Genomic DNA, 25,324 nt, shown 5'->3' on the forward strand with positions numbered 1-25,324 from the left:
GAATCCGCTCGGAAACTTTCGCTGTAGGCGGTCGGTCCAGACCTGCCCTCCCCGCGCCCAAGGTCCTGGAGGCGCCGAGGGAGAGACGGCCGCAGCAGGCGGGGCGCTCCGCGATTGGCGGAGGCGCGCAGTGATTGATCGGTGCGCCGGCCGCTCAGTGGGCAGAACCGGAGCCGCGTCCGCGAGGCCGCGCAGCGAGTGGAGGGCGGCAGAGGCCCCGCCCCCTGCCCCGCCCCTCGGGCCCAAGTCCGCGCTGGCCGGCGCCCGCTCCGGCTGCTCCACTGCTGTTGTCACCATCCGGCGCGTCCCGCTGCTCCCGATCAACTTCGCGACCCACCAGAAGGCCTGAAGCGCCGCGTGAGGCCCTCTCGCCGGAAGGTGAGTGTTGGGGCGGGGGGCGCGTGCCGGGGATGGGGAGGGTCCCGGAAGGCGAGGTGGCTCGCCCGCCGCGGGCCTCAGTTTACCCTTCTGAGAAGATGGGTGGCCGGACCCGAAGGCCCCCGCGAGTTCCCCGAAGTTGGAGGGCAGGGGGTCCCTCCCGCCTCGCGATGCCCGAGGCGATCCTGCCCGGGCGGGCCCACTCCTCCGTAGTGGCCAAGCCAAGCGCTGCCCAGGGAGCGCGCGCCAGAGAGGCCGGGCTCTGGCGGACCAGAGCGGGTGTCCCCAGAGGCGCCGACCTGCTCGTGCCCAGCTAGCCGGCGGGATGTCGCGATGGGCAAAAGTGCGACATCTGCAGTCGAGGGGAGAAAGAATGTCCACGCGCTTCTGCCCTTTTTAATGTTTTATTCACTCAAATCACTCAATACAATTTCACTCTATAGGTTCTTAATCAGAAAGACGTCAATCCTTAATGCTAGTCACTGCAGTAGCCATAATCAGTTCACAGCAAACCATTCTAGATTAATTCTAAGCACCGCAAACACACTTAATCCTGACAGGCTCATGACAGACATGCCCTCTGTGTGCCAAGTTCAAGTGTCAGATCAAAAGTCTCAAGCCTTTTTTTTTTTTATTGGTTGTTCAAAACATTACAAAGCTCTTGACATATCATATTTCATACATTAGATTCAAGTGGGTTATGAACTCCCATTTTTACCCCAAATACAGATTGCAGAATCACATCCGTTAAGTCCAGCAGATGCACACTCACTCAGACCAGATGCACACTCATTCAGACCTCAGTGATCAGGACAGGAACCCAGGCAGGCTTCTCCTGGGGTGGAGCTGACCACTGGCTGAGGAGGCTCTGCCCAGGGTCAAGATGTGGCGGTAGAGTTTGAGAGTGGTGAGGAAGATGCAGAGGATCAGCAACAGTGAGAAGTGTTGGGATGTCAGTCCAGGTCCTCTTCAGGCTCTCAGCGTGAGGGCATCAGTGTCGGCTGGCTGAATCTCTGTTCTCTTGCTCCATTATTTATACCAAATTTGGGGGATTTTGACCCCCTTTCAATCCCTATCAGTTGCCACCGGATTTCCCAGTGACATCATTTACCCTGGGGTTAAAACATCTGGTCTGGTGGTCCCCACCCTGATCTTTTTGCCTTTCCCTCTTATTGGGCGAGGACAGCCTGCCACAGGCTTCACTCTGGGTTTGTCAGAGTGGGGATAAGTGACGTCTTTGTGCCTGAGGGCCATACTGAAGGGCTCTGTCAGGCGTGCCTGTGAGACTGCAGGTTTCAATCTGGAGTTTTAAAATGGATTTGCTTAGGCTGTAGCCTAAGGCCATCCTCACGGGACAAGATCCCCTCACCCTCTGTGTTCCCACCCAGGGCTCTGGTGTGCCCAGCCAGCCTGAAGCCTCCAAAGGGCTGAGGACCGTGGCAGCCTATAACCCTGTCTGGTGGGACCTGGCCTGGGCAGGATACTGCCCTGGAAACTTCATTTCTGGTTGGATAGATAAAGGCTTTCTGCAGAATCTGACCCAACCCCTCTGGGTGTGATAGAGAAGTTCCTCTCACCCCATTTTTTGCAGTTGATGTTATGAAATTCCAGGGGAAAGCATTTGTAGTTCCTTGGCGTCCCCCAAGACTCCACTCCCCCGCTGTGTTTAACCCTCTCAGTCAGGTGGGAGGTATAGCCTCCACTTAGGACAGTAGGTGAGGTAAGGCTTAGCTGGTTTGGTGCCTGCAGGTGATCAGCACAGCCAGGCCCTCTGTCCCCCACCCCAAGTAGTGTACCCTGCTCCCCTCACCTTGAACAGTGACCCCTGGCATTTGGCCCAGGGCTTTGTGGTTTGTAAAGGACTTTCCCTTCTGCCAGAATCCATCACTCACTCAAGGATCCCTCCCTGGTACCCTGGGTACTGGCTGCCTCTGTTCAGTGCAGCCCCATGAGGGAGTCCACTGGGGGCCCAGAGGCAACACGTCCACCCTCCCCACCTAGTACCTGTCTGCAGCTCTCACAGGAGCCCTTTCCATCTGACCAAGGATCTAGAAAGAGGTTCCTTCCTTCCTGCTTGGTCCTTTGTTCCCCCTACTCCCCCAGACACAGGCAGAATTGGCTGGGAGACTCCCCTTACTTTTCCCAGGTGGAAGTGGCTAGAGGGACTCTCAGTTCTGGCCTCCCCTGCCCCTTATAGGTCAGGGCTGGACAGGCCTTTGGGTCTGGTCACAAAGGGGAACCCAGCTCAGTCTTGGCCCCTGGAAATGCCTACAATTAGACAGAAGCCAAACATGGTCCATAATGGTGGCTATAAAAACCATAACAGGTATAGAGTTTTGGGCCCTATATGGCACTGCTCCCCACCTCAGGAAGTAGGCTGAAGCCCCCAGCCATCAGCCAGGCCACCCTGTGCCTCCTTGTTCCTCACATTGTTTGTCACCTCCTGTCTCTCCTGCCTCCCAGTCTGCCCCATGCCTGCCCTGATGCAGAGCCTCATCTCTCCCCACGTGGCCTGCAGCCTCCTCTCTGGACTACCTTGTTTGCCTCTGACTCCAGACAGCCTGATGGTTTTTACCTCTCCTTCCCTCTGGCCTGTGGGGTCAGGTCCATTGCCTAAGCCTGGCATTTGTTCAGGCCTGGAACCTGCTCTGCTCTCTCTTGGCCTCTTCTTCCTGTGTCCCTTTCCCAGCTCCTGCACTTTGCCTGCCACACGCTGACTTGCTGTCCCTGTGCTACCTCTTCTCTTGGGTGTATCCCCTGCTGGAGTGCCCCAACCCCCACATACACACACATGCCCCCATGCTGTCTGCCTGGCTCTGGGCCTCATTCTGAAGTAGGCCTTCAGCTAGGCTTTTGTAGAGTCCCTAGCCTGTCCCTTCCCATGGTTTGAGGGACCCCTTCTTGCTCTGTAGCCCCAGGCACTGCTCTTTGTGGTTGTTTGTCCATCTAGACTGGGCTGCTCAAAGACGCATCTGGCTCTGGATGCATCCTCTCTGGGGCAAGGAGGACCAGCACAGTGCCTGGTGTGAGACAGGCCCTCAGTCCATGCCTGCTGAGCAGCTTGAGCCAGGCCCAGACAGGTGCCAGGTGGTGGTCTGTGGCTGTCCACAGTCACAACCGAGGCCATTTCCACTTTGAGTCTCCCTTTATTCCTGTGAACTTGTCACATTGAGAGAGCTGGACCGTTCCTTGGTTTGGCCTTTAATACTCTGGGCAAAAATAGGTACCTGGGAGCCACCAAGGGCTTTGTGTCCTTGTCTTGAGGTGCAGTTCTGTGCCAGGGGATTGGGTCGGGCCAGGCCAATGTGGACATCCCAGGCCAGGGACCTACTGAGCCCACTTCCTTTGGACTCAGTCACAGACACATTTTAAAATGCCTTTCTTTAATTTAAAAACATTGTATATTTATTATAGAAAATTAGGGAAATACATTTTTAAAGAATTAAAACCATCCATAATGTTTACCCAGAGATATCAAGTGTTAACAGTTTAAAAAAATTTTTTTTGGAGTTCTAGATGGACAGAATGCCTTCATTTGTTTACTTTTGTTAATGTTGTTCTGAAGATCTAACCCAGTGCCTCACACATGCTAGGCTAGAGCTGAGTTCAACCCCAGCCCTCAAGTGTTAACATTTTAAAAGCCATTTTCTTCTATATATTTTTGCAGATAAATTTTCTTTTCATTCTAAACAGACCCAGAATAATATCTTATGCTGCTTTAATCTTGCCCATCAGTGTTATGCAAACGTTTCCCCCTTCTGTAAACATTCACGTACATGATCATGTTAAATAGCAGTACAGTGCTGTACCATGTGGAGAGCTACATATTTCATTACAGATCATTCTGGATGCCAACGAGTGTTGCTGGGGGACATCCTGTGTGTGAACCCCGCAAGTATCTCCCTGGATTCCCCATCTTGGGATTCTGGAGGTGGAGGCACTGGGCATTTTCTTGGCTTCCTACAGGCCAGCTTCTAGAGGGTGGGGACCACCCTGCAGAGCAGAATCAGGGCTGGCCCGGGGGAGGGTCAGTGCATCTGGGCAGAAGACTGCACATGGTCATTGTGCTCTAGCCCTCAGTGGACTTGTGGTTGGAGCAGCCCTCTCTGGGGGACGTAACTCCTCAGCTGAGCTCCTTGGTGCTGGTGTTTGTGTTTTGATGGATAAAAATATGCCTTGGTGCTCACAGGGAAAGAATGCTAGCCATTCTGTGTTTTGCGATCTTTATATGATGGGTTCCAAGCTACTGCTCTGGCCATCATGGCAGTGGGATTACCTGGAACTGGGGGGACAGAGGTAGGGGGATGAAGCTCCTGCTCTGCCATCAGGGGTGCCAGGCCTTGAGAGGGAGTTGCCTAAGATCACCCGACACATCAGTTCCTAGGTAGTGTGCCTTTCCAGGGCCTGGCTGCTCAGGCTTCTGACCCCATACATTATGCCCTAGTGAGTACCTGAACTGCTGCCCCTGCCTTAGTGGCACTAGTCAGAGAAGAAAGGAGCAGTTGCCAGGCAGGTCCTGCCTTTGTTGCTTCTTTCTGGCACTCCTTGTCCCTGTGAATAACCATATCCAGGACTTGTTTGTTTGCTTTGAAATAAGCTTTTTGATCTAAATCAGGCTTGGCCAACCCTCAGGGAACATGACAATTAATCCTCCTGCATTCATCCATTCTTACTAATCAGAGGTTTGGCTTTAAATGATTTTACTTTGACTGGAATGTGATATGCACATCACTTGACCCAGCCGTCTAGCTAGAAGCTGCATTTCCCTGAATTTTCCTTTTATAAGGTGTTTTTCAACTGAATGGGAATGTAGCGACTCCACTTTGCAGATTGTTTTCTCTTCCATCACACCTGGAATCCCCTTCTCACCCTGACATGGAAGGTGTTATCCCATTTTCCAGGTGGGGAGGCTGAGTCGGTGAGGTTAAGCAGCCACTCCCCATGGTGCTTGTGGTTTTACAACCTAGTCCTGTTGGCTGGGATGGTATCTGTCCCTCCTACCCCTTAGCAGAAGGGGGCTAATGGAGAGTGTGTGTGTATCCGTGAGCAGATGAGGAAGACAGGGAATTCACGGAAGCAGCTGGCAGATACCTGCAAAGGTGTCTCTGGAGCTCGGCATGAAGGCTGTCCAGTAGGGATGGACGGGCTCCTCAGGAAGAGGTGCTGCAGGAGCAGAGTGTGAGGGTGGGAGTTGCCTGTTGCAGTAGACCAGCAGCCAGTGCTGTGGAGGGAAGGGACCTGGGAGGAGAGGATGGAGGGAGCTTGAAAGGCCTCTTTTCCAGAAACAAGCTTGCTGCGGTTTGGGAATACAGGTGTGGACTTGAATTTTAACCTCAGCCCTGCGAGCTGTTTCATCAGGTCTCTCACCTTGGTTTCCTAGTCTGTGAAATGGGGTGAGGGTTGGAGATGAAACAGGTTCTCCACCAGCAGCCCCTGGATGCTGTTGTACCTGCCTAGGAGTAGCTCCAAGGGAAGAGTATCTGGCGCACTGAGAGCAGAGCCGTTGTTATTAATGATAGGTGCCTTGCTATAAACTAGCTCTCAGTAAAGCTCAGCTGCCCTTCTGCCTTTAGAGAAGGTGCCACTGTTTCTGGGGCAGGAGAGCCATGGGGGAAAGCCAACTAGAACAAGGCTTTCTTGCTGACTCAGATGGTCTGGTGTCCTGCATGACTTTTGCTTTGTGTGGGTTCGCTTTCTCTGACTCCAGCAGGCCTTGCGCTCCCTTAGTTCTGCACATGCAGTTAAATGATGAGGTCTTCAGGAGTGGCCAGTTCCCAGAAGCTCAAAGTTTGGAGACAGCAGCAAGCCCTGCATTGATTTCCAAGCAAATTCATGAGTATTGGCAATGTTTTTTTTTTTGTTGTTGTTGTTGTTGTTTAAAGACATTGTTCTGGGGATGTTTTAATAGGGCTCAAAAAAAAAATCTAAACTAAATTAAAATAAGGGCTCAGTCCCTCTGAGGGAGGAGCATTCAGATTGAAATCTACATTGTTCTTTGAACACAAATCTGATCCTTAGGGCCCCTTGGTAGCTGGGGATGGAACAAAACGGAACGGTCTGGAACTGATGGAACCTGCGGCCATTCCTGTTTTCCAGTGATTAGTCTAGAGACATCCAGCTCAACCCACTTGGACTGACTTAGGGCTGGGAGCCAGAACCCTGGCCCCTCATGCAGCTGTGGCCATACTGGTCCTCACAATCAGCCCAAGGACAGGGTAGGATCCTCAAGCAGATGAGGATACTGATGCACAGAGAGGGACTTGGGCTGCTCAGGACCACACAGCTTGGTGGGCCCAGAGCCAAAAGGAAGGGGCCTTGGCAGGTGAGGATTGGGAAACAGATTTCCTCATCACCAGCCTCCCCTGCTCTGTGCCTCAGTTTCCTCATGTGTGATGAAGAGAGGAGCCTTGTGCATGGGGAGGGTCATTTGGAAGTTTGAAGGAAAAATCTCCCACGCCCCACAGTGTGCATGGGGCCTGACAATTTTAGGGGTCTGTGTCCCTGAAGATCATCCAGATTAAGGATCCTCTAGAGCTTTCTGCCTCATGGTCTGTGACTTGCAGTTGCTCTGAATTGTGTTGACACCGTTTTCCATGTTGCTGAGCAGCATGCAGTGGCCCTTTGTTGACTGACCCCTTCCCCCATCATGACATATGCCATGGGCTCTCTGTGCTCTCTGGTCTGTTCTAGAAGTCTCTTCATATGCCACCACCACCCTTATGCATTCATTTGCTTTTTAATAAGTGTTAGTAGCTGGGGCGTTGAAGTTCTGTGACTCTTGTCCTGTGATCAGGGCCTGGTCTAGAAGGCTGTGGATCTGGGCAGTTCTGATTGGAAAAATCTGGATTCACCAGGTGTGTGCCATCCCCACTCACCCTATCCTACCAATCTTTCCCTAAGTCTCCTCAATTTATTTAACTTTTACTTTATACCAAGGTGTTCATTTCCCAAAGTCCCCATAAACAATCACCAGAAATGAGGTGGCTAGGTGTGGCTGCACATGCCTGCAGATCCCAGTAGCTTGAGAGGCTGATGCAGGAAGCTGGCCAATTTAGCAAGATCTTTCTCAAAATAAGAAGTAGGGGGTGTGCTCAATAGTAAAGTGCTTGCCTAGCATGTGTGAGGTCCTAGGTTCCATCCTTAGCACTGTAAAAATAAAAATATTAAAAATTAAAAATAAAAAGGGCTGGGGATGTCATCTAACAGTAGAGCATTCTGCATTCATTCCCTAGTATCATAAACGATTCTGGAGACAGAAATCTAAGGTCAAGGTATGGGCTGTGGTAGTCCCTTCTGGAGACTCTGAGGGTTTGTTCCCTACTTCACCCCAGCTCCGATGGTAGCCTCAGGCCTTGGGTCTCTTCTCTTGTGGCTGCACCCTGTAGCCTCTGGCCCTTGCTTCTCATGACCTCTCTGCACGTCTGTGTTTCTTTCCTGTGAGAAGGCTCCGTGTTGATTTAGGGCCACTCTAATCCAGGAGGCTTTCATTTCAAGACCTTGAACTTCATTAGCATCTGCAAACACCCATTTTTCCAAGTCAGCTCACTTTTACAGATGTTGAATTATATCACACGAAGCTCCCACAGCCAAGCACTGTGCTCAGTGTTTCTCTGGATTATGTCTGAATGTTGTCATTCCCATCCTCTTTTCTCAGATGAGGACACTAACACCCAAGGTCTCGTGGCTTGACCTGGTGAGGCGGGAACTCGGGATTTAAAGCCTAAGACCGAGGGTCTGAGGTCAGAATTGCTGCCCTGTGTGTCGCCCTAGACACCCTTAGGGAGTTGCTGTAGCACAGGGCTGCCTGCAGGGCTGTGAGGTTAAACGAGATCACAGGGTGCTTGGCAGCTCCCACCCATCTCTTTGCTTTCTTCTCTTTTGAAAAATGAAAAGCTGGCACAAGCTGGGTTGGGGGCCCTAGTGTGTCTGACCCTTTGCTTTTCTTGCAGGCAAGATGGACTCCAGCACCCCTCCTCTGAGCCCCTCCATCCCACAGCCTCCACCAGCACCACAGCCTCAAGCCCGCGCTCGGCTCAATGCCACTGCCTCAGTGGAAGAAGAGAGGAGCGAGGCGCCCCGAGCTCCCAGGCCACAAGGTGGCCCTGGCCCAAGCGTCAGAGAAGCAGCTGCCCTAGCTGAGCCTCGGGCCCCTCGTGCCAGGAGCCAAGAAGAAATGGGTGGAGCTGGTAAGGGGGTAGGGCCAGGGCCAGCAGTCTTCAGCCCAGGCTGGCTGTGGCTGTTCAGTGACTCAGGTGGGGCTTGCTTCCAACTCTGCAGTCTTATTCAGAACCTCAGGTCTAAGAGCTGCTGGGGTATCCTTTCTGGGTTTCCCTAATCTGCCTCCATGCTTTCCTACCTTCCCTTTGGCCACGTGGGAACCTCTGTCCCAGATATGGTATCACCATCTCACCTGTTCAATGCCACCTGCTTAATAAGGCTCTCCTGCCTCTGGCACTTTCCAGCCTGCTCCCATAGCAGGAATTCATGTTCTGTTGCAGTGTGGCACATGTACACATGCGTTCACATGCTTGGGAACAAGTTTCCAAAGCAGTATCGCCCTTCCTATGTGTTCTGGTCTATGTTCTACTTTGCTCCTGTGATTTAAAAATAAATGCTGCTTTGGGGCAGTTAAATTGACCTCATGACCTTCTCATGGGTGAAATCTGCAGTTTGAAATCCACTGTCTGCAGAGGAGGACCCCATCTTGCCAGGGTCCCTGGTTCAGAAGTGTCCTGGGTATTTAGTGGGGTGACAGTGTGGGTGAGTGAGCCTTGCAGTGACAGGCCCATGTGTTCTCACTGGGACTTCTCTCTTTGCATCTGGTCTCCCTGGACACATCCATAGCAGGTGAGGGCCAGGCCTAGGGTCACCAGCTGTACCTTGGGTGGGTCTTGTTCTACAGCCCCTAGTGGTTGTAGCAGATACTCCCTGTCTCCACTCTCGGCAGCTTTTGTTTTATTTCTTCTCTGTGCTGGACGCCAGGCAGGGGGAAGAGTTGGCATACAACAGGGGTGAGGCTGTGGGCAAGGATTTGGGTACCAAGAACAGCATCATCAAGGACTGGAGGGATAGGAGCAGGGCAGGTTCAGGGCTGCAGGGGCTGAGAGCAGGTGGGCAGTTGGAAAGAGTGTGGCCATGGCTCTTCTGGTTCTGTGAGGAACCCTCTTTCCAGCCCCTGTCATCTTCTCTTCCCTGAGAGACTGCCCCATCAGCAGGGCCCTCACACCATCCATGCTGAGGCCCTGGACCTGCTGTGTGCACCTGCTGTGTTCAGGTTGATTCATCCTCTTCCCTTTTCCATCCCTTCTTCCTTCTGAATGCCTTGTCTGCTCTACTGATCTTTCCTCTATTTTGATGAAACTTTCTCTTTTTTCTCTTTCTCTATTTCTTTATTTGTGGCCCTTCCCCTCATTTTGGATTAGTTTTCACATACCAGAGAAAACATTCAACCTTTGACTTTTTGGGGACTGGCTTGTTTTTCTTACCATGAAAGCCCCGGGTTCCATCCATTTACCAACAAATGCCGTGATTTCCTTCTTCCCGACGGCTCCCCAGTGTGTGTCCACTCATCTGTGGACGGCACTGAGGTCTGTTCCACAGCTTAGTTTTCCAAGTTGGGCCACTGTAAACATGAAATGGCTGCATCACTGCAGTATGCGATCAGAAATCTTTGGGGTGCACAGGAGAGGGATGGCTGTATCATGTGGTGGTCCTCTTCCTAGTTTTTCAAGGACTCTCCATCCTGCTACCCGGGTGCTTCCTTTTCCCATTGCACTAATTTGTAGTCCTACCTAAATACCAAAAGGTGTGGCATACCTTGTCCCCACTTTCTTGCCAACATTTATTATCTGTATTCTTGATCATTGCTGTTCTGACTGGAGTGAGGTGAGTCTCAGAGTAGTTTTGATTTGCATTTCCCTTGTTGTTAGAGATGTTGAATAGTTGTAATGTATTGTTGATTCGTATTTCTTCCTTTGAGAAGTGGCTGTTCAGTCTTTTCACCTTTTTATTGACCGGTCATCTGGTGTTTCGTGTGAGTGTTCTGAGCTCTTCATAGATCCTGGACATCGACGCCCTGTCTGCACTTTGGGGTCATCTTCCATCTCCCTGCACTCTCTCCTAACTGGGTGTGACACTCAGACCCTCATCCTTGAACCTTGTGCTTGTGTCGTCTTTGGCCATTTTACTGCCACTGCCTCCCCTGGAGCACTGGGTGCCCTGAGGCAGGGGCCAGTGGCACTGCAGCAGAGCCCAGCTCAGGGCTGACAGAGACTGGAGCTGGGACAGCCGCAGAGGAAGTGGTGAGGAGCTGGCCCTCTGTATGCTGTGGCTAGGGACCAGGTGTCACGTCCCTCACTTCTGCCTGTGGTCTCTGGAAACAGTGAGAGGGCAAAAGCCTTCTGCCAAGCGCCCATCGTGCTTCCCAGGTGCCAGAGCCAGGTGTCTCGTCTCTGCCAAGGTGGAGCGGAGCAGGGGTTGGAGTCAAGCTGTGGGACTGAGTGTCAGCCCTTAAGTATTGTCTGCCTGAATCAAAGAAAGGAGCTGGTAAAAATGAGTAGTTTTAAAAGCTCTCTTCATTGCTGTGATACCCAGTGTCGATAAGGTTGTAATGGAATTGATGTAGTTGTATGATGTTTTTGTAGGTAACTTTTTAGGAAGACGAACAGAGCATGAGCCCTGTGATGAGTCATTCAATTGGAGAAGCTGTTAGGAAAATCATTTCCCACGGAAAACAAAGGGTACACAGGATGGTCTGTGGCACCATTTTGTAAAGTAAGGGGCCACAGGGAAGAACCCCGAGGCCCGAGAGAGTGGAAAGGCTGGCAAGCCTGAGCATGCCCCCTCACCCCATGGGAATTAGGAGCCACTGAGGTGGTGAACTCACTGTGGCGCAGTGTGGAAATTGAGTGAGTCACTGTGGTGCCCCACAGGTCACATGCTGGCCTCCTGACCTGCTGTGCAGTGCTGCTAGGAGGTGGGCCTTCAGGGGCCGGTGAGGTCATGAGGGTAGAGAACACACACATGGGAATAGTGCCCTTATAAAAGAGACCCCCACCCCAGAACTCCTTCACCCCTCCCATGCAAGGCCCTAGCAAGAAGGGGCCATCTGTGAACTATAAAGGGGCCTTTGCCAGACATCATCTGCTGGCACCTTGATCTTGGACTCCCAGTCTCCAGAACTGGGAGTAATAAATTCTGTTGTTGTAAGGCGCCCGGTGTGTGGCAGCTATCATAGCCCCGACAGACTGAGACACTCATCAGCAGGAAGCATCTGTGCCAAGATGTCCGTACGCTGACTGTACTCTCCAGAAGGCAGGTGTCTGTGGTGACAATCGTTGGCATGCTGAGTCCTGCACATTCTTTTTGTCCAGGCCAGTGTCTTTCAAATGGAGCCCTTAGATTTTCTAGAGCTCCAGCAAGAGAAGGCCTGAGCTGAGGGGGACATTAGTGGGACTCAGGACTGTGCCTGTCCCTGTGCCTCCCATTTCTGCTGTCGGAAGTCACTGCGCTTGGTAGATGCTGCAGTCTCTGCTCTGGGGCTGTTTGGAGAGCTGGGAGGCAGACTGCCGCTCCCTGGCCCTGTCCTGTCTTTGCGGCGGTTCTGTTACTCCTGGCCTGGATTTCACAGTAAGTATCGGCACCACGTCTTCTGAAGGCCCTTCCTGCTGCCCCTCCACTCTGCCAAGTGACAAGGTCTGGCTTTTGACATTCTGCTTTTTTCCCTTTGTTAAAGGACCTATGAGGAGAGATATGGAAATCCCATTTGAGGAAGTCCTGGAGAAGGCCAAGGCTGGGGACCCTAAGGCACAGACAGAGGTGAGGACCACACTGTCCCCTTGGGAACTCAGTTTCCAGCCCCATCAGGACAGGCCTGGCCAAGAGCTCTGCAGCCCACAGAAGAGGAATGTGGAACCAGCACGGTTGTGCCCCAGCCATGTTCGGTGGATCCACGTCCACAGTGCCATCCCCCCAGCACCCTGCTGGGCCGGCCCCCATGTCTTCCCTCAGGTCCGGCTCACACCTTGCCTTGGGCCTCCCCTCCTCTAAGATGCCTTCCCCACCTCCACATTCCTGCAGCTCCTTGATCCGTGCCCCTCCCACTGTTTGTGCTGCTCACTCTCGTCTCTGAGTGACCACTCTGTGCCTGACCAGAGTACTGCACAGAGCCCTCAGAGAAGTGACCATAGACGTGGGCTGGGTTTGTGCCGGTGCCAGAGACCCAGTGCCACATGGATGGGGACCCTATCCTCATGGAAGTGACAGGAAAGTGGAAGGAGCTGACAAAAAAGTAAACAGATGCTCCTGATAGAGGAAATAGCAGAGGCTCCTGGTGTCCTCCGAGGAGGTGCCATCTCTGCCAAGGCATAGACAGGAGAAGGGAGCGGGGGTCCTGAGGATAGAGAGGGCTTAGTGGGGTCAGGAACCAAAACACAAGGAGGTGCACGGGGGTGGGGGGGACCTCAGCAGGTCATGGTCGTCTCAGGTTGTCTTCATGATGTCCTTAGAGGGGGATCATCATTCACTCTCTGAAAGAGCTTTAGTAACTTGCCCAAGTTCACTGAGCCAGGAGGCACAGCGCCATGGTTCATGCCCAGGTCAGCAGCTCCGAGACCTCCCACCTGGTCCTTGGTGCGGTGTGGGCGGTGTTGTCCCCATGCTTCTTGCTATTTCTCCTGTTGGTATCTGGAAATCTGGAGCGGGGGTCCCAGAGTCCAGCTTCCCGTCATTAATGTGGAGAAGCTGAGGGCCTGAGAGCGTGAGGAAGCAAGCTGTGAGCAGGTCTCTGCCTGGTGCCTCCCTCCAGCCTTGCCCGGCCCACCCTGTAGGGAGATCACCACATCCTTCGCAGCGGGGCTGCCAGAGGCCCCAGAGATCTGTCCAGAGCAGTGGCTCACCCTGTCCCTCTGCACTCTGAAGTTCTTCTATAGCCTGTAGCCTGGACATTCCAGGGTTGGATCAGGGTTGGATCACATACTGGCCCTTTTTGAGGCCCTGTCTGCCCTGGGCCTCACTTTGTCCAGAGAATGAGGGTCGACTGGGTCGGCCGGCATCTTTCTTTTCATAAAGAGCCAGATAGTAGGTATTTTGGGCTCCATGTTCTGTCATACCCACCCAGTTTGACCAAGGATCACAGAAAAGCCACCATGCCTTCCCCACCTCCACGTTCCTACAGCCCCCCTACTGTTTGTGCTGCTCACTCTCGTCTCTGAGTGGTCACTCTGTCTAGAGAATTTATTAAAAAAAAATCTGGCCAGTGGGCCAGTTCAGCCCTTGTCTGGCTGCCCTCTCTCCACTCCTGGTTTTATGTGGTCACCTGTTTTGAGAGGAGGTCTGTGGGCCGTCACTGTTGTGAGTTTCCCTCCTTGGGCTCTTGGTGGGCAGGAGCAGCTTGAGGAAGATCTAAAGAGTGCAGGCGCTGTGGCTCCTTCATCTGCCCAGGGTTCTATGCCTGCCTCACAGTGTTTTGGGCAGGAGCCAGGGCCCAGGACCTGCAAGAGTCTAGTCTAGTGCAGGCACCCAGTGGGACCCATTCCCACCACCTTTCTTCTTGGTCTGAGTGACATGGGGAGGGGACCTGAGGGGTGGGCTGCAGGAGTAAGGGCAGGCGAGGTCCCAAAAGGCAAGATTGAGTGGTGTCTGACTTGCAGGTGGGAAAACACTACCTGCGACTGGCCAGTGATGGGGACGAAGAGCTTAACAACTGCACAGCCGTGGACTGGCTGATCCTGGCCGCCAAACAGGGCCGGAGGGAGGCAGTGAAGCTGCTGCGCCGGTGCCTGGCCGACAGGAAAGGTGAGTCTGCAGGGAGCTCCAGCCGCTGCCTGAGGACGAGCAGTTTGTAATGCTGCTCGCTAAATGGACAGCTGAGATGGTACACAGAAAACCTAGTGCTGGTGACACTGCTGGGAAATGGGGAGTGTGTTTGGCTAGTAGCCTTGTCGATTGAGACACTGTGGGGCATGATGGGAGATTTAACAGACCAAGCCATTTCCCTGCCCTTTGGCAGTAATTAACTATGGCCATCTTCCCTTCTGGGTTCTGATCCAAACTGAAGATAGATCCTGGAGGCAGCTGCACAGGGCCAGCTGTACCGTGTTAAAGCAGAGGCCTGTGGGCAGAATTTCTGGTCCCCTGGGCTGTTTCCATCCAGTCTCTGAGAACAGTTGGGGACCATAGGCCCAGGAAGACCTTCTCAGTTACACTCACAGTAGAAGGAGGAGGACTGATGCTTCCTAAGAGTGGGCACGTGGGCAGAGGCGGCTGGGGTGGGGAGGGGTACCGGGGCAGTGGGAACCCAGAGGAGGCCATTTGTTATGGCGTCCTGTTTGTGTGTAAAATTTGGGGCGTGTTTAGAAGGAGAAGTCATTCTTCCCAAGTCTGGTTCCTCCCCCTCCCCCAGGAAGAGGTGGCTGCTGTCCCAGGTAGTGATGGGTGAAGGACAAAGCAGTGGACCCTATTCACCATTGCTCCCTCTGAAAGGGCTGCCACGTGGGAGATACTGCTCCCTTGGCTGCCCTCAAGGGCCTGTGCCTGTGAAGCGCTGTAGACACAGTGATGGCCCTGCCATTGCGCCCAGCTGGTAGTGGTGCAGGGAGACTGAACTGGTTCGAGGCAGTTCTGTCTCCCTGGGACCCTGTGGCCCTGGGCAAGCCAGCACCTTGCCGTGTGCCTCAGCTCTAGACCAGCACCCACTCAGAAGGGTCTCAGAGGATAATGGGGGCAGGGAGCGAGCCAGGAAGACAGAAAGCCTTTATACACCTGCACGCAGAGACACTTGGCCATCTGCCACCAGACCAGCTGGGCCCCAGCCAGGAGAGCTGGTGCGGGGGGTGCTTGCCTCAGATGGCCAGTGTCTGGCAGCCAAAGGTGCCCGACAGCTGTTTCACACGTTGCCTTCCCTGGCCTTTCAGAGCAGCACTGATGGGCCCAGATGGGCGGGAGGAGGACTTACTGTTGCCTCTGTCTGTCAGGCATCACTTCCGAAAACGAGCCAGAGGTGAAGCAGCTTTCCTCCGAGACTGACCTGGAGAGGGCTGTGCGCAAAGCTGCGCTGGTCATGTATTGGAAGCTCAACCCCAAGAAGAAGAAGCAGGTGGCTGTGTCGGAGCTACTGGAGAATGTGGGCCAGGTCAACGAGCATGGTAGGCAGGCCACCACAGTACTGGTCCTTCCTGGGACCTGGGCCTTCCTCTGGGGCCGGGACCTTCTCTCTTGGGGCCAGGCATGTTTTATGGGGATTGGGGCCTGCAGTAGGGAGGTTCGGCATGCTCACAGAAGGACAGCGTAAATCCTGGCTTGGGTGTTTGCTCATTAATCAAATTTGTGCTGAGCTCCTCCTTATGTCTGGGCCAGTATACAGAGGTGACAGACAACTTGCCCTCACTGCTGGGGAGCTCACTACTCAGTGGGAAAACCAAACCAATATATGATGCTGGCCAAAAGTGGTTGAGATCAGGTGGTGTCAACCAAAGAGGGTAGTGTGCCTAGGGTGCAGTGACCTTGTCCCCAGGTGGGAGAGATTGTGTCACATTGTAGGAGGTGCTGAGTCCACCTCATGGGGAAGCTCAGAGGTGGCTGCCAGAAGTGTGGTGCTTGTAAGACTCACGGGCTGCCATGAAGGCCCCAAGCCCTGGGTCCCCACGGCTCACTAACGACCTCTGTTTGGTGGGCTTCAGGGCAGGAGACAGACAGCCCTTATTCTCAGTTCACTTTGTCTCTGGCAGATGGAGGAGCGCAGCCAGGCCCTGTCCCCAGGTCCTTGCAGAAGCAGAGGCGAATGCTCGAGCGCTTGGTCAGCAGTGAGTGTGAGTAAAGCCTGTACCTACCAGGGTGGCACCTGGGCTTCCCGCCTACCTCTCAGCTATGGCATCTGCTCCTTCGGGTGGATCCCAGGCCTGGGCCACAATCAAGATTCTGGGGGATGTGAGTGGATTCTTGGTCCTATCTGTTTGGGTGCTAGTGCTCTGGACACTGGGATCTAGACCCTGCCCACCAGGCTGTCCAAGCTCCAGCAAAACATACCTGCAACATGACAGCCCCTGCCATATGAGAAAGACTGGCAGGCAAAGGTGTGGGAGCCCACACCCACGGTGCCTACATGAGCTGGAAAGGGTAAGGAGGGGTCAGCCATGAACAGAAGAGGAGGCGCTCCAGGCAGGGGGAAGAGAGTGGGCGTAGGTCCAAAAGGGGATCTGCAGGTGTGTGCAGAACTCAGCCCCAGCTGGGCACTGGGAGGGGCAGAGCTTGCACAGGGAGGGGAGAGAGGTCTGAGGACCTGCTGAGCTGCGGGTGCCTTTGGCTCTCCAGGATCAGAGAGCCTCACATCCTCTGCATGCAGCTCCCTGGCCTGACCATCGCTCCATCTATGTGGAGTGGACTCTGCAGTCTAGAGACCCCGGGGCTGCTGTCCTGGAGAAAACAGATGGGGGTGTCACTGTAGAGATTTGAGGGGGTCTCCGGAGGCAGAACAGCCCTTTATTCAGATTGCAGGCTCTTGACACGAAGCAGAAAAAAAATTTAAGAATGCATCAGATTTTACAAAGAGGAGGAGCTTGTTAGAAAGGTGAAGATACGTTCATTTTCAGAATGTGGCTCGCTCTCAGGTGAGAAGCACCTCTGGGGTCTCAGGCTCTTGTTTTAAAGGTGACTCCATGAGGGGTGGGCATGGGCAGGTGTGTAGGGTGGTCGTCCTGGTGATCACAGGGTGGCATGCAGGTCCAGCTCTTCTTGAGATCTTCAGGTTGAAGTAAACTTCTGATCTATGGATACTGTGTGGAAAGTACCCTGTAAGATACCGTCTTTTTGCTTATTCTAGAAATGTACATGGTAGTACGTTGCACAGGGCAGTTTTTATAAGTGAGTGAATTAAGATTTGTAGGTTTCTCAGAAATCTGGGAGTGACAGGCCTGGGGGAAAGACTGACCTGGGAGGAGAGGCCTGAGGAACTTGAGTGCAAGGCTTTCAGATGAAATCCCAGTCTCCTTTTCCTTCCTGTGTCTCCTTCCTGCCTGTTCTTTTCCATTTCTTTTCCATTTCTCCTTCCTCGGGGGAACAAGAGGGCTGCTCAGCACTAATAGGCGGGCTGAGGCGGAGCCCACACCTGAGAGGGACTTGGGAGGAGAGGTGTTCACAGTTGTGACCCCCTTGTGTCAATTCCTCTGCACACCACCCTGGGCAGCCTGGAGGAGAACTTCTAACATGGACGCACCCTGGGGGACTCCCAGCCCTTGTCTCGTGTCTGTTTTCCCCACTGGGAGCCTGGACTCAGGCATGCTGGGTTTCCTAGTATTTCCCAGGACTTAGAAGAATGCCCAGTGCATACGGACCCTGGCAGACAAGTGCTGGACGGAGGTCACCGGTTGGCTCTCAGTGGATCATGTTGGATGGGGGCTCGGAGGTGGTGGCTGGCTGCTGGGGGACTTGTCACAGTGTTGTAAGAGCCCTGGTGAGCATCCAAGGGAGAGAAAGGGAGTCAGAGGCACAGGAGATGTAGGCTGTTGAAAGCCGTGGAGCTGGGCCCAGAGGTCAGGTGGGCTCCAGGCAATAGGAGCTGGGTGGGCTGGTCACCTCACATGGAGAATGGCATGTCACCAGGGCCAGGGGCAGCGGTGGAGGTTGGAGTGCGGCATGCCCACCAGCTCCTCCCCATATGGCTGGTCTTCATCCGTAATCACACCCAGGGAAGGGCTTTGAACCTCATCTCGACTCTTGTCCCAGCGGGGCCACAAGCCACTGTGCCCTTCCTCAGCTGCCCAGGTCAGAGTCACAGTGGGTTGACAGTGGGGAACCCCTGTGCTATTTCCTCTGTGCTGCAGCCAAGAACTACATCGCCTTGGACGACTTCGTGGAGATCACCAAGAAGTACGCCAAGGGCATCATCCCCAGCAACCTCTTCCTCCAGGATGATGACGACGACGAGCTGGCTGGGAAGAGCCCCGAGGATCTGCCACTGCGCCAGAAGGTGAGCTGTCACCCTCCAGGAAGCAGTGGGAGGGACATCCTGGAGGTATGCCACTTGTCTCTGGGGTTGTCCTCAGGGTCTGCTAAAGACGTGTCCTCAGAAGGAGGCCTCCTTAGGCAGCCGGCTCAGAAGCCAAGGAGGTTCTGAGTGACCAGTGCTGCGGTCCCTCTGGGGATTTTTACGCACAGTGCAGTGTGGACAGCCGGTAGAGGCGTTGGAGCTGGACTTTTTGTTTGACTTGCCACAGAGAGAAATGGATTATCCATTTGTAGCACAGGCCAGAGGCCAGTTCCTCGACACAGAGTGCTAGTGTCTGGCAGGCCAGGCCATGGACCTGTTTGCTGGGCCTCCAGGGCTCAAGGATCCTGAGGGTTGGCCAGCGCCTATGTGGGGGATAGGGGCACACCTGAGGATAGTGAGCAATACAATCGACAGGAGTGTGGTGGAGGCAGAGAAATCAGAAATGCGGCCCTGCACCCTGCCTTGAGAGCTCCTTGGGTTTGGTCCATGTGGGTGGTTTGGACTACAGACACACCGAGGCCATGGCCTTCTCACGGAATTGCCCTGGTCAGCCCACAAGGTTGAATTAGATGTGTCCTTAGCTCACTCTGCAGGCACTTCCAGGAGTTGGGCTGTCAGGGCAGCACTGGGGCAGTTCCTCCAAGCAGGGGACGTGTCATGAAGCCCTGGGTGTGGGTTACCCAACATTCTTCATTTCTGAGTGTTCATAATGGACCGAGAACATGGATGGACCCATGGCTGTGTGAGAATGGGGTGACCGAGTTAGGATGGGGGCAGCAATAAGGTGGCTCCGCTGCAGGCCAGCAGGTGGTCAGGTGAACAGGCAGCATGCGGGAGCCGGGAGTGGAGGAAGTCGAGCAGGGGCAGGGGAAGGCAGAGAGGAAGAGGAGAGGCCACAGCCAGAGGGCAGTGGCATAACCAGGGACTGGGTGCTCAGCCCACATCTGGGTCTGAGTCCCTGACGAGCACCTAAGGCTGGCAGGTCCCTGGGGTGATGAATTAAAGGCCTTGCCCTTTCCACTGAGGACCGGTGGTGTGTGCAGGGCAGGAGAGACTGCGGTCTGAGACAGGGTGGTATAGCCACAACCCAGGGAGCCTGCCCCGAGCCCTGGGGGGTCACAGACAGGATGCCTTCACTTTTTTACGGGAGAACGGATCTAGAGTGCTTGACATGGTTCTTGGCAAAGAGGAGGCATCCCCAAATGCCAGTGAAGGTCAGAGGTGACGGGCAAGTTGGAGAAGACCAGGGCCAGAGCATCTCAGCTGTACATGCAGGGTGGGTGCCAGTGATCCTCTGCCCAGAGTGCCCGCCCTGGTTGGGGCAGCAGGTGGAGCGTCACTCGCTCCAGGCCATGAGTCCAGTGCTTTGAGCAGTTGGAAGCTCTGTTTGTTGTGACAGGAAGTAGTCAAGGTCTGTGTCTGCTTTCATCTTTGGGGCCGTCAGAGCCTTTTGACTCCCCAACAGTGTGTCTTGGTAAAAAAAGTCTTTGGAAAGAGGTAAGGAACCATGACAGGCATCTCGCAGCTCCAGAGCTGTCTAGCTTATAGTGGCTTTCAGAGGACTGAGGGGCGCTGTTCTGGGAGCGGTTATCCACACTCGGGAAAATGACAGATACCTCCTTGTGAGTTGATGTCCTTCCACAAACAACTTGGCTCCAGAGGCCAAGCAGCTCTTCTTGAGCTGGGGGTGCAAGTTGTCGCCCTCTTCAAAGTAAACAATAATGTTTTAAAACCCTAACATGTTGTACATTAAATTATTAGAAAGCCCAACAAGTGAGCATTTTCTCCAGGTGAGAACAGACCTGGCTGGAGGCACTCACCTGCCCTGCATTACTAACGGCGGGCTCTGCCCATGCCTGGCCTGGGTGTGATGCTCCTTCTCGGTTCTTGTGCCAGCTGACGGGCTGCTCGATTGCTCCTGCACAGAGGGCCCTTGATGTTCCTTTCCTGGAACTGGATTCCTCACTGGTGTTTTTTGAATTATTATTTCATGTGTTCTCCAGCCCAAGGTAGAGTTTATTTTAATTTATTTAGAAATTCTCTATAGAAAAGGACACTAAAATTTTAGTCCCACAGTTTGGTGGATTCCCAAGAGAAAGGGCTTGGGCAGAAATTGTGGGGACCAGAGGTTGGAATCTTAAAAAGGAGAGCATTCCTGATCACAGAGGCTCCTGGGGCAGGTGCTAGACACCTCAGGATCTCAGGTTCTAGAAGCTTCATTGTCTTTTACAGGTCTTTGTACCAGGCTGTCATGAGACCGCCTCAGCATGAAAAGTAGTGGGTGGTTCTGAGCCTTAGACTTCAGGTACTTTAACGCCAGCCCCTTGGGCACTGTTAGACCACGTCCTTCAGGCTGCCTGGGCTAGTCACACAATAGAGATGAGGGGCGTAGCAGCCCAGGGCACCTTAGATTCTCCTACTGACAGCAAGGTCCGCCTACAGGATGAGCAGAGCCGCTGGCACCCCACTGACTGCATGGCTCTGGGTTCTAGCCAGCTGCTGGCTAATGCCAGAGGGCTCCATCCAGGCAAACCCTAGAGGAGGTGCACTTTCATAAATCCTGGTTTGCTTTCTGCCGTGTGTCAGAAATACGTCCCAAGGCTGGTGCCCTGCCTGATCTCCCCATGACCACTTCCCAGAGGGTGGGTGTCCCTTTGTTCGTAGGAAAGGTTTGTAGCCCAGGGAGCAGGGGAACCCTAGCTGTTAATCAGCTCATTCACTTGTTTGCTTGTTATAAAACATACTGAGGAGCCAGGCACAGTGGCCACACCTGTAATCCCAGCAACTCGGGAGGTTGAGGCAGGAGGATCAAAAATTAAAGGCCAGCCTCACAACTTAGACCCTGTCTCAAAATCGAGAAGACCAGGAATACGACTCTACAGCACCTCTAGGTTCAGTCCCCAGTACGAATAAAAACAAAACAAAGCACTCAAGGTGCTGTCCCAAGATACCAGAAGAACGAGGCTCTTCCTCCACAGGTGCACGTAGTTGTGTGCACATGGGCCTCTTGAGCTCCATCCCTCTCTACCTTGGCAGTCAGCCTACTGTGGCTTCCAGGTGTTCTGGTCATTGTGAATCAACAGCCAAGGCTCATGGCAGATGAGGGCCACCTGCATGTGGTCACTTCCTTCCGTTCACCAGGAGTCCTCCTGAACCCTCCAGGGAGGCCATGGGGGAGCCTGTCCCAGGGAGTGGGGGCCGTGCTGCTCCCTGGCCCGTTGCTAATGGTGAGCAGCTGCTCTCTGCCCCTCACAGGACTGGGCCCTCCAGGGATCCACTCCCTGGTGTTGGCCCAGGCCCTGGACCCTTCCCTGTGCCGCACACCATGCTGTGTAAGGATGGGCACTGTCCACCACTTCCTCTGTCCTCTCCACCCTCCCCCTCTTCCCCATGCCCTGGCCAGGCCTGGCGCTCCAGGGGATCTGTGGTAGGCACACGAGGCTGTTCTGGGTGGCAGAACCGCCCCCTGCTTCCGAGGCTGCCCCCGCCTTGCTTCCCATGGCCCTTCCTCCAGAGTGTGCTTGGGTTTTCAGGTTTTTTTGTGATAAAAGCCACGAGTTGCTTCTAACCTTTACACTAGATACTGACTGGGGAGGGGAATTCAAGGTGAGGAGGGGGGCTCCATGGACTGTGTGTCTCCTGTGAGCAGTATGGGGTGTGTGTGTGTGTGTGTGTGCGCATGTGTGTGTGGTGGGCAGCTGGTTCCCAGGGCTGCACCTGGCCCCACTGCAGCTGCATCGGCTCTTCAGTTAAGAGAGAGCTGCGCCCTTACTGCCCGCATTCACCTGTGCTCTCCACGCTGCCCAGCCGCCCTCCAGGGCTGCCATGCTCCCACCTCTGTGGAGCCCAGCAGAGTCTTTCTAGTAATGGCTGCTGTCCCCCTTGACTGACAGGGAAGCGGAGGCTCAGGGAGGGACGCCCTTGCCGTGGAGGCAGAGGGAGATGCAAACCTATTCCCAAACAGGCAGCCAAGGGCTGTTGGCCCTTCACGCAGGAGGCTGTGTTGGGGCAAGGACGGGAGCTGGTTGGCCTCCTCCAGGTGCGTGAGGTCTCCCAAGGGAGACAGTCACACTTGAGTTTTGTCTCTCTGGTAGAAGGTGGGGAGCCAGGCCTGGGGTGGGTAGAGAAAGGCTCTAGGGCCCAGAAGAGGGAGGACCAGGACTTGTGGGGGGTGAGAGAAGGTCACGGGGGGTGCAGGGTGTGGGGAGCACTTTTTCACCTGGAGGCGGGTGCCCAGGTGGGAGGACCTGCTGGGAAAAGGTGCCAGAGGTAGGGAAATGGTGGAGCAGGCTACCCACTGTGCAGAGTGAGGCGAGGGAGGGCAGTGGGTCCTTGTTCAGGTGACGCCAACGCAGCCTCTCCTCACAGGTGATGAAGTACCCCTTACATGCCATCATGGAGGTCAAAGAGTACCTGATCGACGTGGCCTCCAAGGCAGGCATGCACTGGCTGTCCACCATTGTGCCCACCCACCACATCAATGCCCTCATCTTCTTCTTCATCATCAGCAACCTGACCATCGACTTCTTTGCCTTCTTCATCCCCCTGGTCATCTTCTACCTGTCCTTTGTGTCCATGGTCATTTGCACCCTCAAGGTATTCCAGGACAGCAAGGCCTGGGACAATTTCCGCACCCTCACTGACCTGCTGCTACGCTTCGAGCCCAACCTGGACGTGGAGCAGGCCGAGATCAACTTCGGCTGGAACCACCTGGAGCCCTACGCCCACTTCCTGCTCTCTGTTGTTTTTGTCATCTTCTCCTTCCCACTGGCCAGCAAGGACTGTATCCCCTGCTCGGAGCTGGCCGTCATTGCCGCCTTCTTCACAGTGACCAGCTACATGAGCTTGAGCAGCTCCGCCAAGCCCTACACCAGGAGGGCCCTGGTCACTGAGGTGGCTGCTGGGCTGCTCTCCCTTCTGCCCACCATGCCCGTGGATGGGCGCTACCTTAAGGTACTGGGGCAGACCTTCTTGACTGTGCCTATCGGCCACTTTGTTGTCCTGAACGTCAGCCTACCCTGCCTGCTCTATGTCTACCTCTTCTACCTCTTCTTCCGCATGGCCCAGCTGAGGAACTTCAAGGGCACCTACTGCTACTTGGTGCCCTACTTGGTCTGCTTCATGTGGTGTGAGCTCTCTGTGGCCATCCTGCTGGAGTCCACTGGCCTGGGCCTGGTCCGCGCCTCCATTGGTTACTTCCTCTTTCTCTTTGCTCTCCCCATCCTGGTGGCCGGCCTGGCCCTCATGGGCGTGGTGCAGTTTGCCCGGTGGTTTGTGTCCCTGGAGCTCACCAAGATCCTGGTCACCATGGCAATCTGCAGCGTGCCCCTGCTGTTCCGCTGGTGGACCAAGGCCAGCTTCTCTGTGGTGGAGATGGTCAAGTCCCTGACGCGGAGCTCCATAGTCAAGCTCATCCTGGTGTGGCTCACGGCCATCGTGCTCTTCTGCTGGTTCTACGTGTACCGCTCGGAGGGCATGAAGGTCTACAACTCCACGCTGACCTGGCAGCAGTACGGCTTCCTGTGTGGGCCCCGGGCCTGGAAGGAGACCAACATGGCACGCACCCAGATCCTGTGCAGCCACCTGGAGGGCCACAGGGTCACGTGGACAGGCCGCTTCAAGTACGTCCGAGTGACGGAGATCGATAACAGTGCCGAGTCGGCCATCAACATGTTCCCACACTTCATTGGCGACTGGATGCGCTGCCTCTACGGCGAGGCCTACCCGTCCTGCAGCCCCGGCAACACCTCCACTGCCGAGGAGGAGCTCTGCCGCCTCAAGCACCTGGCCAAGCACCCCTGCCACATCAAGAAGTTCGACCGGTACAAGTTCGAGATCACGGTGGGCATGCCGTTCAGCAGCAGCACCAACAGCACCCGCAGCCACGAGGAGGACGACATCACCAAGGACATCGTGCTGCGGGCCAGCAGCGAGTTCAAGAGCGTGCTGCTCAACCTGCGCCAGGGCAGCCTCATCGAGTTCAGCACCATCCTTGAGGGCCGCCTGGGCAGCAAGTGGCCTGTCTTCGAGCTCAAGGCCATCAGCTGCCTCAACTGCATGGCCCAGCTCTCGCCCGCCAGGCGGCACGTGAAGATCGAGCACGACTGGCGCAGCACCGTGCACGGTGCCCTGAAGTTTGCCTTCGATTTCTTCTTCTTCCCGTTCCTGTCAGCCGCATGAGCAGCCGCCGCAGAGGCACCAGTGCATGTTGCTGTGAGGCCTCCCGAGCACTGCCCAGCCAGATGGCGCAGCCCCGTGCCGCGTGTGCGTGTGCTCCCGTGTGCCGAGGACCTTTGGTGTGTGCTCAGGGCTTCGAGGACCTTTGGCTCGTGTGTAGACTGCCCAGGGGTGAGGGTGGCTGCTCCCTAGCTCTGTCCACCTTGGAGGCCGAGCACTGCTGGAATCGCATGCTGTCTTTGCCCACAGTCCTGGCCTTTCCCAGTGAAGCTGGGGTGCCAGGCTAGACCAGAAAGGCCCCGTGTCTCACAAAGCACTTTACAGGTGGTATTCTCCCCCTCCCCCACGTCGGTATACCCTGTTGGCCCTGGCTTACTTTTGTGTTGGGTTTGTTTTTTAAAGAACCATTGCGCGTTTGTGTACTCCATGATAGCATTTCTTATTTATTTGGTTATTGCTAAGCCCTGATGGCTGTTCGCCTCTCTGGGGCTGCACCGCTGCCTGCATCCCAGCATGTGATCAAGGCCTGGCTGAGTCCTGCGCTCTGAGCTGGGTGAGGCAGCCATGGGCAGGGCGTGCCACACTGAGCTCTGGGCACCACACCCTGCCTCGTGGCTTTACTGTCCAGCAGGTCGTGGATACGTTTGTGCCGGATTGCCTGAATCTACCAGGACTTGGAAATAAGGAGCACCCTGGGCATCCCCACTGCTCAGGAAGGTTGGCCGCGTTCAGTACTGTAGAGCGGCTCAGAGTCCTCCCACAGCCGAAATAAAGAGCTTTGGTGAA

General features: G+C 54.7%; 1 protein-coding gene across 1 annotated transcript; it reads left to right on the plus strand.

The window, feature by feature from the left end:
• The first annotated feature begins 236 nt into the window (after nt 1–236).
• Wfs1 (wolframin ER transmembrane glycoprotein) lies at nt 237–25,324 on the plus strand. The gene is made up of 8 exons (XM_026395280.2): nt 237–378; nt 8,328–8,564; nt 12,113–12,195; nt 14,028–14,172; nt 15,351–15,521; nt 16,104–16,184; nt 18,195–18,340; nt 22,730–25,324. The coding sequence occupies exons 2-8, from the start codon at nt 8,333–8,335 to the stop codon at nt 24,539–24,541; spliced, it is 2,670 nt and encodes an 889-aa protein (XP_026251065.1). The 5' UTR covers nt 237–378; nt 8,328–8,332; the 3' UTR covers nt 24,542–25,324.

Source organism: Urocitellus parryii, chromosome 10 (assembly GCF_045843805.1).
Source record: "Urocitellus parryii isolate mUroPar1 chromosome 10, mUroPar1.hap1, whole genome shotgun sequence".
NCBI lineage: Eukaryota > Metazoa > Chordata > Mammalia > Rodentia > Sciuridae > Urocitellus > Urocitellus parryii.